The sequence below is a fragment of the Thunnus albacares genome, chromosome 8 (assembly GCF_914725855.1).
Source record: "Thunnus albacares chromosome 8, fThuAlb1.1, whole genome shotgun sequence".
Classification (NCBI taxonomy): domain Eukaryota; kingdom Metazoa; phylum Chordata; class Actinopteri; order Scombriformes; family Scombridae; genus Thunnus; species Thunnus albacares.
Window position 1 is genome coordinate 21,930,417 of NC_058113.1, and position 13,971 is coordinate 21,944,387.

Genomic DNA, 13,971 nt, shown 5'->3' on the forward strand with positions numbered 1-13,971 from the left:
TGAAACAAAACATTTTTTTAGTGGAGGGAGGGGGACTTTTGAGTGTGTTTTTCTTAATGCATTCATTTCACACATTTCCTTGTATTCTTCTTTGAAAAGGATGCGAGTGTGTTTTACATCACTACAGAGAAAAATGTAGGACAAGTGTGTCATACCTGAACGATGGCCGACTTGATAAGATATGCAGTAACACTGAGTTTTAATTCCCTGTTTTCAGTATTAATCACTAACTGACGCTGTCATGTTTAATTTGCTCATTCAATAAGTGTAATTATCCCGATATGAAAGGGCTTAATTAGAACCATAACCGCTGATTGACGTAAACGGACACTGTGAGCCGTGCCACTCTCGAATCACCGGACTCGGATGTGATGTCACCACGACAGCGCGCTTTGGCGGTCTCCAAGGCAACGCCGCGTGCTGCAGTGACGCCAGCCCCATTGCCCCGGCTCGTGGTAAGTGGGCGTGACTGGCCACGTTAGCCCCCCCTCCCCTCCCCGCTCCTCCTCCTCCTCCTCACCCGTCAGTGTGGGCGGGCCCCGCTCCAGAAGAGAGCGAGCGAAACACGACACCCCGAGGACGGAGAGAGGCACGGGGGGAGGAGAGAGTAGACAGAGTGGTGTGAGAGTGACTGGAGGACTTAAAAAAAAAAAAAAAAAAAGTCTGTAAAGAAAGAGAGGCTCCTCTCTGACGTTAATTTCTGTCAAAGAAGTAACAACAAAGCTTTTTTTTCTGGCGGAGAGATGTCAAGCAGCGACGAAGATGCGGTTGAGACGGAGTAAACAGCCACCGGAGAGTTAGCGAAAGAACTTGTTCTAAAGAGAGAGAAAAGGTTTTTTCGGCTGCCTCGAGTTCGGGACGGTTGGCCGTTTTTCCGCCCGCAACTTGAGCACATCTCAACGCCTGCGAATTTACGGGACGAGAGGACGGAGGACGGAGGACGAGCACCGACGCCGAGGTCTTGACCGCTCAGCTCGGTGGAAAGAAAGCCCCCCTTTCGGTCGGTTGGGTCGGTTGGCAGAGAGCCGGGGGGGAAGCGGACCGACCGACAGAGCGCGGCGAGCTCGACAAGAGAGAGCCGCTGAAGCAGCACCAGCAGCAGCAGCAGCAGCAGCGGCGGCGGCAGCGGCGGCGGCGGTAGCAGCAGCCACTAAAAAGTTTGCCGTGTATCTTCACCTAGTTTTCCAGATTGGGAACTAGAAGAGGGGGAGAGGAAGAGGCCGAGAGACTTGACTTTCCACAAGCAACTTTGCGGAATTCATCCAGTTTTAGCAAACTTTTATCCGCTGTTAAGTAGCTTAAAGCAGGAAGAATGAAAACACCTGGAGATAGTGGTAAGTTTGCGTGACTGTTGCTATTCATTTTTTTAACCACCATTGTCTCTCTTTTATTTACTTGCCGTGCTTGTTGTCGGCAAAGCTAACAGTAACTACATTCAAGCCACATAGTTATTAACATCTGCTTCAAATTACAAAAAAAAGAGAAAAAACACACGATGTAAACCTGTTGATTTTAATTTGTTTGCAGCTTTAGTGCAATAGTTAGTCGTTTAGCAGGATTAGATACTCAAATCTGGTGCAGGTTTAGTACTGTACTCCGGTTGAAGAGGAAGTGGTTAAACTACTGTACAGTTGTTACAGCGACATCCTCTGTGTCACCCTGACAACCTAATTTCACCATCCAGCACCTTTCTGAATACAAAGTGAAAATCCTAGAAGCACTTTGTGTGTGTTTGTACTGACTAGAGTGAGAAACAGAGATGTGGACGTGTTGATAAGTTATTTGAAGACTGTTCTCCTCCTGGTGGTGGTGGTGGTGGTGGTTGTGTTGACGTGATTGGATCTAGCCAGGTACACTGGGAGCAAGCTGAGCTGATATTAACCCAGTAACTGAGCATACATTTTGTCAGGTACTTGGCTTGTCAGCGTATTGAAGTGAGAGTAAGGTTAAGAGGGGGGGTTTCCAGTAGTAGTCAGCTGAGGTTTGTGAGTGTGTGTGTGTGTGTATGTGTGTGTGTGTTTGTCTAATTCCTGAAATGCTTGCATAAGTTTGTTCTTGCTCCCCTACCGTTGAAGCCAAAGCAATTTTTCTTCAGAAAGGAGGAAGTGGAAGCGCTGCCATTTGTGCCAGCTATGCAGTTTATTATTCTGAGTGTCAGTAATAAATCTGCCTAACATTAGCCTCTATTTAAGTGTCAAAACTACATGTGTTTGATTTGTTTCAGGTGACATAATTGAATAGATTATAAGCGCAAGAAACCCAAGTGGATAACATCTGAAAGTATATAACAATAATGTGGGTCTATGTGTTAAAGTTGTTTTTCTGACTTTCTGAGGAGCTACTGGTAAGCATTTGGCATGGGGCCATGTGTGTGTGACTGGGACTCTTTTCCACTTGGGACGTTCCCCTCCCTTCCCCCATCATGCCCCCCCCCCCACTCCCCTCCTGGCTCCCGCTGCACCCATCCTTCGCCCCTCAACCCTCCACATTCCTGCACACGCACACCCACTCCCCGCTTGTAGCCCAGAGGAGGCTGCCATGACATCACACCACATCCCACCACAAGTAGCCCTTTTATTACACGGGACTCTTGTGTTTGTGCGGCAGCAAATCGCTTAAGCCCTTCTGGGAAGGTACTAAAAATTGATTGTGCTTAGTGAATGGTTTTGATGTATGCAGTTGGTGTGTGTGTGTTTGTGTAGTAGGTTGGTTGTGTTTGTCATCTGTTCAGTAAATGTAAAGAACGTTAACTGGTCTTACTCCTCTGTAGTTCTCTTGTGTGTTGTTGGTGTGAAGTGCGTGCTGCCATCATGTTGGCTGTGTTATTAGTGAGGCTGCTTCGAATTAATATGTTCACCATTGATTAAAGGTTCTTTTTTTTCAATTAGGGTTTCAACAAATAATTATTTTGGTTATCAGTTAATCTGCTGATTACTTTCTTGATTAAATGATAAAGTCTTTGGACTGTAAAACATCAAAAAAGTAGTGAAAAATGCCCACCACAGTTTCCTTGACCCCAAGGTAACACAAAGATATTCAGTTTACTATAACGTAAGATGAAGAAAGGCAGCCAAGCAGCTGGACCTTGCAAATGTTAAGCATTTTTGCTTGAAAAATACTTGAATCCTCAAAAAATTATCAAGATAGTTGCTGATAAATTTGCTAATAATTTCAGCTCTAATAGTGATTAGAAATTTGAAAATTCACCTTTATGGAGCAACAAGTTTTATTATCATATTTATTGGTTATCAAACTTGGTAAATGGCAGCATTTATGTAGGGCATTTATCCAAAGCGCTTTAAAATTTGCCTCTAATTCACACATTCACACACAAAAACGTCAGTAAGATAAAATACAAGGTGCTGGCCTGATCACTGGAAGTAATTTGGAGTTTAGTGTCTTGCTCAAGGACACTTCAACATGTCGACAGGAGTAGCTTGGGATCGAACTATCAACCCTATGATGAGTGGATGAACAGCTCCACCTCCTGAGCAACAGCCTCCCGATAACTTAATTTGATTAATTCTCTATTGATCAACTAATTGATTAATCCCTTCAGCACTAGTTGGTAAACATAGCAACTCTGTCTCAGAGGCCATTATCTAACAACAAATCTGATCTTATAACAGCACCTTTAAATAGTTGAATTATTAAACTGGTTAATCCGTGGTGCTGTCCTGATCTGTCGGAGCTCCTGCTGTTGCTGCTTGTGCAATCAGAACACAAGTTTTAACCCTTAACCTCTGTAGATCAGCTCATTTAGAGTGAACACATTTGTTGAATGCAGACGGATATAACAGTGCTTGGATATGTGTGTAGGATAAAAAAAAATGTAATCATCCTTTCCTCGGATGTTTGGTGATGTAGGATTAGGTCCCATATGGTTAGCTGCTGCCTCTATGGAGCCAACTTCCCTCCTCTCTATCACTGGACACTTCTCTTGCACTTCTGTTTTCCATAGTCACTTCATTAGCCTGAATAGATGATAGGATTTCTGCTGAGATAGAGAATTGATGTGATGAAGCAGGAAATGGCGGAGGCTATAGTTGCATCTGTTGTTACAACAGGCAGGTCAGAGTTGTTTTTGTGTTGATGGAAAGTACCAGTATTAATTTCTGTTTATATCCAATCACTGCTGTTTACCTGGTCTTTGTTAGTGTTTGATGTAGTCTATCAGCTAAAGGCAAAGTATCCTACAGGTTGCATTAGTCAGCAGTCAGGGAGTTGGTGTTGGTGTATGTGGTGTCGTCTACACTTCCACAGTCATATATCCACCTTTGTGTGCACCTCAAAGGCTGTGGTAATGATTAATTAGGCTCTAGTGATAAGGGCATAGACACACACACACACAAAAAAACTGTCCTACTGTATGTCTCATCATTTCTAATATGTTATCTACACCCCCGTCCCACACACACTCTGCACTCCAGCTTTTGTGTTTCACTTGTTTTCCTCCATCCAGTTACAATTTTTCTTCTGCCTCCTCTGTCATTCTTTTTTTCTCCTCTGACGGGATAAGGACTGGTGGGTGTCTTTGTGTGATGGAATTGCGTAGTGGGACCCCTGGCTCCGGGATGGCCATTGTGTGTGTGTGTGTGTGTGTGTGTGTGTGTGTGTGTATGTGTGTGTGTGGAGTGTGGGACAATGGTGGGAGTGGGGCAGGCCCTGGGGCTGATTGTGTGTGGACTTGTGGGGCCAGGGACCTCTCATTGTACTCATAATGGTGCAGAGTAGCTCATAGTTTGGTGGTGCTTTTGACAAGTGGAGAGACCGCACTTCTGCATCTGTGTGAAACGTGTGTGTGTGTGTGTGTGAGTGTGAAAGAAAGAGCTAGATAAATGTGGGCATCCCAGCCTATTTTTCATCAGTCATTCAACTACGTAGTTTACTGATGATTTTTTTTTCTGTCTTTGTGCTGCTGCCTGCTTCCCCATAGTGATTGACATGCCGTGGAGCTGTTTTTATTCTAGACAAACACATTCACACACACTCACACACACACACACAGAGTCCTGCCTTCTGATGTGGTAAGGCAGGAGACAAAAGGGTAGCTTGTGAGTGCAACATCGAGAGAGAACATTTCACCTTTTCCCTGTGTGGGTTTATGTGTGCGATTGCGAGCATATGCTTTTCAATCTCAACACACAACGAATGTGATGATAAGCGCAGTGATTAGCCTTATCTGTGAAAACTCCCTCGCAGTGCTGACCACAGCAAAACCACTACCTCCCATTATCCCAATACAGTTTTACAGCCTGGTTTATGGGACAGTGCCCTGCTGTGATCAAGCTCAGCCAACATGCTTAAAGCCTGAAACAGATGATGTTCCGTAACAACACTGGTTATCCTTTATTTGAAAAAGAAGGGAAATTATGTTAGATGTAAAGCATCAGCTTTTGTTAATGGTTTGAACTTATCAGCTGCTAAAGCTATTAAGCCGAAAATACCTTTGCTGACAAACGTGTAGCGTAAAATCTTATCCAGCACTTTTCCAGCTTAATATTTACATTTTATTGCAAACAGATATATTTATGTAGTGTTTTAAGTAGTAGTAAAACATTCAATTCACTCACTCAACTCACTATTATAAGGATTGATTTTTATAACAGACAGAGAAGGATTCCCAGCGCACAGGCGGCATGGCCCACTTTTCCTCGTCACAACAGTTATACAAGTTTCGATGGTTGTCTGTGACGATAAGTTGACAGATGACTTATGGAAGAAGGGGCCTTCAGTTGTGGAAATGTCTGTATTTAGCCAGGAATGTGACCAAAGGGAACAATGTGCTCAGCCAGTCGACACTAATGGACCTCCCCACTATTAGTGCCGTGCCGCCCTTGACCAGAGAGACCACAGCCAACAGGGCAGCATTACCCTTGATGGCCAGGGTGCTTCTGACCGCTGTCCAGCGCTGCTGATGGCCCATTCACCCCCCCAAACCCTCCTGCCCCAGAGACCTACACATTAACCTCAGATCTGACCATCGAGTCTTATTGATTATCGACCTCTCAGGCTCTCCTGTTTGATCAGCTTCATGGTCGTGATGTTCGAAACTAAAGAGCTCCATTTAAAATTCACTTTTTATGCTGATAACACAGCAGCAGAGCTAAATATGTCCTCAGGCCATGTGTGTATGTCTGCAATGTGAGTTGAGCCTAGTTTTATTGTGATGCCATTGGTTGTAGCCACAGCATGACCCCATATCGACTGTATTAGTTATTGGTCAGGGGATGTTAATGGGGTGGGTCTACATGTCTGGAAGGGACGGACTTGTGATGGTTAACTGTAACACTTTTGACAAACATATGTGTGAGTACACATACAGAGAACACACACACATTCACTCACACTGCTGCTTTTTATTGGAATTCTTGGACCTCCCACATTCCTGCTCAGAAGGTTAATAGTTGCCGGCTGTGTTGCATTACACATGAGGGGAAAACACAACAGTTACTATCTCTGCAAGCCTTTCCTGAACCCACTCACAATGACTTGCAAAGGCATGCATGCGTTCATACACATATTTTTGATAGCACTGGAGGACAATATGAAGAAAACTGATTAAAGAATGTTGAAAACAATGCATGTTATTTGAAGAGATGAGAAGTAACACTTCCAATTAAAGCTAGCTGCATGTACCCAATCATGCACACACACACACACACCAAGGGTCTCTTTTCAAATGGTTATCAAAATTCATGTTGAGAATGCAGCAGGGTGTGTTGGTGTGCATGGATTGACCTGCACTGTTCAGCAGCTGTTTGTGTTTGCGCATGCACGTGTATTGTAATATAATATGGGGAGTTTACAGGGCTACATTGTCATAGAGGTGACTAGTGTGAGTCACAGAATAGCATGCTTTTGTAAAAGAATATCAAGTGTGAATATGAGGAAGAATGGGCTTTCTGGGTGGGCAGCTGTGCTGTGCGCCAGAGAGAGAGTGTGTGTGAAGGTATTACTTGTGAACAAAGTGTGTATGTCGGGGCTTGTGGGTGTATGTATAACAGCTTCTTGGTGATGGCGGCGCCACTGAAACTGATCTGAGTCTGATGATGTGTGCGCACACACACACACACACACACACACACACACATGTGAAGAAGAACGGGTAACTCAATTCCTCTGATCCCTGTAGTTGAGAGGTTTTATTTTGGATCCTCACAACACAATGACTTGTCCTTTAGCTTAGAGCCTGGAGTGTCACCTCTCTGCTGGTTGGAGTATAATCAGAGTGTAAGCTGTCAAGACCATAATAACACATAGTCACTTTGGGAGTCAGTCATGAAGCTAACTTTTCCTTCACCCCTTTTCCTAATAGTGGGCTACTGAACCACCTCTGACCAGACCACAGCCACCTGGCCTGGCCTGTGGCATATACACGCACATAATCCTCTACTGATGGCGCTGCAGCCGACACTGGCTGTTTTTTGCCAATGGTACAGCTATGCCCGAGTGGTGTTGTAATGTATACTTCTAATCTTCTTAGATTAACCCCAATAATACTGGTCATGCTGAGGGCATCTTTACAGTAAAGGATCAGCACACAGTGGGGCAACTAATGTTCATTCCAGGCAGGATCAGAACAGGACCGGATCTTCTATGTACTATAAATCAAAATGAACTGAAAACAAGACATGTTCACATGGCCATTCTACAAGGCTTGTGTTCAGTCAGTCTTTGATTATTCAAGCAGACAGTCAGACAGTTAGTTTATGCAGTTGTTAGTCTGTACTTGTGCTGCATGGCTAGTTGTGTATAATATGGTTTTTGCTTCCATTATTAATCTGGTAGAATATTGGCAATCGGGCATTGTTGAAGAACATAATTATTGAAGAACATAATTTTTCTTTAGACCTCCTCGCTGTATGTGCCTGCTGTAGCACATAGTCAGTGTTTTTGGTATATGAACTGAGACCGCAGTCCAAAAGAGAGAGCACATTTCCAAAATTGGCAGTATATAAAGTTTCTTTCTGCTTGTTAATTGTAAAAAAAAAAATGGATACTATAATTTATACATAGTAATTTGAGCTTCCCTAGAGTGTCTGGGTGTTATTAAGTGCACGAGTGTTACAGAGATTGGGCTGACCTGCTGTCCCGGGCCCTCTGATTCAGGGAGGCAGTGAGTGGAGCTCCTAACCCCTCTCTAACCCCTTAAGTCCAGTGCAGTCAGCAGACACTCCCTGTAGAAAGGCAGCAGTGTTTGAATAGTTCCTCTGGCTATTTTTATCTGGGAATCTGCCTCTGTGCTGGACCCAGGGAGCGGGGGTGGAGGGCAAATATCTAATCTAATTTCGGACGATGGGAAGTCACCAAAAGGACTTCTGTGCCACTTGCATAGTGTCGATATTTTGTGTGCATGTGTGTAGGTGTGTGTATGTGCGGTTGGCTGTCGGGTAGTGAAATGCTGTCTGGCGCCAAGTTAAACTTTCTCTCTTGTCACCCTCCTCCCCTTCTCTTCGCCGGCTCCCCTCTCTCCCTTCCCCCATTCCACCCTCTCTTTTCCTCGTCTTTCTCTCTCTCCCCATCCCTCCAACCCATGTAAGGAATGCAAGATCACGTTTGGAGTTTTCTTTTCAACCAGTCCTTCCTCTTCCTCTGCCTTGTCTGTCTGTATGTCTCTCTCGCTGTCTTTACCCCGTTTGCCGCTCACCCACTCCGTGTTCAGACCTGTTCTCTTTTGTACGTCAGTACTCATTTTGAACTTTGAGCCAACTCATCACAGCTTATGTATGTGAGTGAGAAAGTCATGCACATTCAAAAGGCAGTGTTGTTAATAAAAAGACTGATTCTGTCTGTCTTGACCTTTGTATACTTTTAGAATTTTAATTAACACCACCTTAATGGCAAAGAAGCCCAGTCTTTCTTCATCTGAGCACAGGCAGTGCACAACGGTAGCTGGACTGTTTTGAAGGGGTGTACACACAGACACCACATAATTGCCAGCCAACAGGCTTTCTGTTCGGTAGCAAATTGTGTGTATGAGAGAAAGCGGTAAGTGGAAAGGGGACATCATCTGCCTTTTATCAGATGTGACTTCTAATTTCATCCTCCTGGACAACCCCATATGTGAACACTGTCTCTTTTGCTCGAGATTTAGAAACACAAGCCTGATGTCTCAGCCTGAATTAGACCAAGGGATTGCTAATCTACCTCTTGCTGGAATCACAGGCCTGTTGCCGAATGCCTGCTCTTTAGCTAGATTTCTGACTTTTGAGCCAGATGGAGCCATTCTATAAAGTGTGTGTGTGTGTGTGTGTGTGTGTGTGTGTGTGTGTGTGTGTGTGTGTGTGTGTGTGTGTGTGTGTGTGTGTGTGAGAGAGAGAGGGAGATAGTGTTTTCATTTGGAACTAACTCTTGTGTGTTTGTGCACACACAGATGCACATGTCCCTGTAGGGGAGTGAAACCTTTTTAAGCATCGATTGACCCTCCCATCCCACCATCCTCTCCTCCCTCTGACTATCATTTCTGTGTCACCAATCCATGGACTAATACCCCAGTGGCAGATCCTCTTCCATTAGCCTCCTCCTCCTCTTTCCTCCTCTCCCCTCCCTCTCTCTCTCTCTCTTGCTTCATGTCACCCTAGCCTTTCTGTCTGTCTTTCACTGGACACCTTGATTTACCAGCCAACATGACTCAATGACCAGATACAACATGGTTGTCTGCTAATATGGCTTGAATAGTATAGAAACCTGTCAGTCACTGTCAAAACATATCAGGGTTTGGGTTGTTCCTGGTGTTAACTTGCCTGAGTAGCCTCAAAATCTCAAAATATGAGCTGAGAGTCAGACCTGACCACTAGCTCATATCAAGTGCAAGTTGGCCTCAGTGCATGGAGCAGTTTGAACATATGTCCATGCACACACAGCCACACACACACACACACACACAGGCCTTGGGCTTCTTCCAAGATGTGTGGTCATAGGCAGAATAAAGTGCGGTGGATTACACTCACAGCAGGACAAACATCTGACTCTATTTTTGCCCACTGGCCATCGTCCTCTTAAATGTTCATAAGACTTCCTTCCTCCAGGATACTGGCTTTTTTCTTGGCTTTCCAGGTGTGTGTGTGTGTGTGTGTGTGTGTGTGTGTGTGTGTGTGTGTGTGTGTGTGTGTGTGTGTGTGTGTGTGTGTGTGTGTGTGTGTGTTTCTGCCTGTGTATCTGTGTGTCCTGGTCTGAGAGAAACTGAATAATGCATTGGATCATTGGAAAGGTATTTATAGGAAAGCAGAATGATTAAAGTTTAATGACAAAGCTGGCCAGTGCTGCACATCATATAGCATATCCTCCTACACTCACACACTCACACACACACACACACACACACACACACACACACAGCTGGAAACAGGCTCATCTTACATATCTCTCAAGGAGTTTGTAGATAAGTGAGTGTGCCGTGCTGTACCACCCTCCTTTTAGTAGCTTGACCTGAGCATATCCTCTCAATTTATTTATTTATTTTTTGTCATTCCAACTACGGACTGCTGTTTTGATGGGATAATTTTTTAAATACGTTTTCTATACACATTGAGATAGTTGTGAAGTGGGTCATTTGCTTAAGTTTGAGTAAATTATTCATGTTGCAGAAGTGGTGCAATTAGTTAAAGGCGGCGCTTTTGGGGGTAAGCACCTGTAGTCTGCACCTCTTCATCTGAACAGCTCACTGTGGTCGCGTTCTCCTTTTACTAAATCCTCCTTTTATTATATTATCCCTTTCTAAACTGATCCACCAATATCTTTATTAACATAAGGTTATACAGTGTGCAGACTGAACAGACTGTGACTCCTTCTGAACACATAGATATGCTCATATTCTTAAGTGAAAGCCAGTAAGACTTTGGTCTGTAGTCAGGACGTTGTGACAGCCCATTTTCATTTTTCAACTTCATATAGGCATTTTTGGCTGCAGCACCTTTCTTGATGCCAACTGCGTGAGGCTTTGTTTTAAGTATCCTGCATGTTTAGTGTTATCTGCTTTGTTTGGCCATTTGTTCAATAGCAAAGTGCAGAGCAGGAGCAGTGATTTTTAAGTGTTAAATTTATGATTCACATAATCTACTTGGTAATATTTATGATTCATATAATAATTTAAATGGTTTGTGCTGCAAAAATAACTAATGTCAATTGTAAATAGCTTCAAATTTGCATGACATCAGAGTTGAGCAGCACGCCCAGCCCCCCTCTGTCTGTGTGTACATGTGTCCTGTGTGTGCGCCAGTGCCTCTGTACAGTAGCCCTGCCCTCGGTCACAATAGTTTTATCCATGTCCATTTTTAGCATCAGATGTGGCCCAGTGAAATTACGTAACAACCAGGCAGTTGCATGTGGGTGGGCGCACACACAAATAGGCCTACTGTACGTACACGTACACACACACACACACACACACACACACACACACACACACACACACACAATGATTGTTGTTTTAGGGGATTAAAGTTTTTGATGAAGAGAACAGTGAGCTAGATCCCCTGACCAGTCACAGGGTGAGTGGGAAGGAAAGTAAGGAGGAATGGATAAAGAGCAGCAGCTGTATTTACAAAGCATGAGGGAATGAGGGGAAGATGATGAGCTAAATAGGGACAATCAGAAAGCATGAGAGAGGAAGAAAAAAATGGACAAAAGGTGCTTGGTCATTTGGTTTGGTAAGAGACTATTAAGGCTCTTAAACCCAGTTTAATATAATATATATGATAATTTAATTCAAGCTCAGGCTGTTATACTTGTCACAAATTAAAGGGAAGTCTAGATGAGTGTTGCTGTTTTTACAGCTACTTCACGTCAGTAACAGTGCTGAGTGTCAAATAAAAACATTGTATTTATAGAGAAGGCAACATAAATCTTAAACAAAGAGTCACTGTAGTAGTGATGAATTGTGGATATAGTCAAACAGATTTCATGTTCATGTCCGTGTGTATGTGTGGTAAATAACAATACTTTGTATACATGTTGCCTTGGAAACAAGCCCTCAGTGCGGGATCTTACGCTTGCCAAGAGATGCCAATCAAAACATTATGTTCTTGACTGCAGGCTACAGAACAAGTGGAGAAAATGAATTAGAAACCATACTTATAGTGAGTTTCTTTCGGACACACACACTAATATACACTAGGGTCTCTCACACACACACATACACAGCATTCTCCCCAGAGGACCCCAGCTAGTATCCTCACTCTGTATATGTGGGTGTTGTGTTAGTAGGCTTATTGTGCTTGTCTGGCCCAAGTATTAGCCGGGTTGTTTGCAAAGGTGTGCTCCTCTCCCCTTAGGTTAGTTGGAAGAGGAGGCAGCGTGCAGAGGTGTGTGTGGGAACGTGGGATCTCTGCGTGTGTGTGTGTGTGTGTGTGTGTGTGTGACTCATTGATGTCAGTGTTATGAATGTGTAAACTTGTTTCTCAGTATAATTTAGGGTTGGGTAATAAGTCAAAATTTTGCCACCATCATGTACTAAATCTGATTGTGATGACAAATCAGTACAGACATCGGTCACATGCTACATTAAGATTGAAGATTCATATCCGTCTCGCTTCAGCTATAGTTTGAAAAAAAAAATAGTCCAATTGAAATGTTACATTTGCAGCAATTAGAGTATTGCATAAATTAGATTATAGTGTGTGAACCATGCATGTGAACGCACTGATCTATTGTGTGTAGGTGTGTGTGTGGTTATGTGTCATCAGATTTATTACTGTGGAGGTGTAACAGTAGGCTAGTGCAGCTGTCCCTTCACGGGGAACCCCCATGCTACCTTACACCTTGGACGGATGATCTGAGCCCTTTTGAATCCGCTTTCGGGACAATAGTTTGCATGTATGGTGTCTACATAATATGCGTGTTTGTGTCTTTGTGTGTGAAATGTAACTGAGAAGTATCACCGTTGTATGTTCACACACATGTACCCACATACCCACCCACTCACCCACACACCGCACACACAAACATCACACACACACACGCACAAACAGTGAGGTAGCGCCTCATGTTATGAGTTCCACCGAGCGGAGGTAATCGGTGTGTGTACACTCAGCTCTTACATAACACCATCCAAGCAGTACACTGACGGAGGGTAGAAAGTTCATTGCTCACTCAGTCTTCTCTCGCTCTCACTGCCAGTCAGGCTTTTATCTCTGTGAACTTACTTCCTTCCCCATCGCTCATTCATTTTTCTTTTTATTCATTTCCTTCCTACTTCTGACCCCTGTCATTTTTGCTTTTTATTTGATATACATGCTTTATCAATAGCAGGTAAAAAATCAGGTCCTAATTAGGAGTGAAAAAAAATCACAATTAGCAACATATAGCATTAGATGTAATAAATAGATAGAGCTGTAGCATACTTAAATGGTAGAGTTGCAGCAGTAGTGAATAAAATGTGAATGCAGTCAAGTCAGAGGAGGACAATTTTTGGTAGCCCTTAATCTTGTGTTTGACCTCATGACAACAACAGCTGTTAAATTATTTCTTCACAATTTGTGAACGTAATCCAGCCAAGGTCCTTCGTTCTCTCTCTCTCTCTCTCTCTAACAATCCTTTCTGTAAGCTTTTTCCTTGAACTGTTTAATAAAGGTAGAAATATTCCCCATTATTTTTTATACTTTTTTTGCACTTACAAGTTCACCACTCGCAGTCTCACCAACATCTTCCTACACGCTGATCTGTCAACAGCAAAACACAAAACATAAGTCCCAGATTTGGCACTTTTTCAAAAAAAAACAAGTTTGAAGGAATGAGAACCGCCATGTGATTAGTTCACATTAATTCAGAGGCAGCCCTCGTAGCCTAATGATACAGTTTTTAAGATAATCTGTGGTGCCTCTAACTCTGTGTCACTCAGTGACAAGCTAACAGCTGACTTCAGATTTGTTGTAGTGATGATGATTCTGCAAGCAGTTATGCTTTTAAAAGATAGCAAACAGCTTCACCTTTATCCACGATTTCTCTATGTTATTGAATCCAAATTGCTTA

At 43.4% G+C, this 13,971-nt stretch overlaps 1 protein-coding gene across 1 annotated transcript in view; it reads left to right on the plus strand.

The window, feature by feature from the left end:
- Positions 1-508: 508 nt before the first annotated feature.
- erfl3 (Ets2 repressor factor like 3) overlaps positions 509-13,971 on the plus strand; it is a 52,132-nt gene continuing 38,669 nt past the window's right edge. Inside the window, exon 1 of the mRNA XM_044360095.1 lies at positions 509-1,334. Coding sequence (XP_044216030.1) covers positions 1,313-1,334 — 22 coding nt within the window. The 5' untranslated portion in view covers positions 509-1,312. The remainder of the gene's footprint in view (positions 1,335-13,971) is intronic.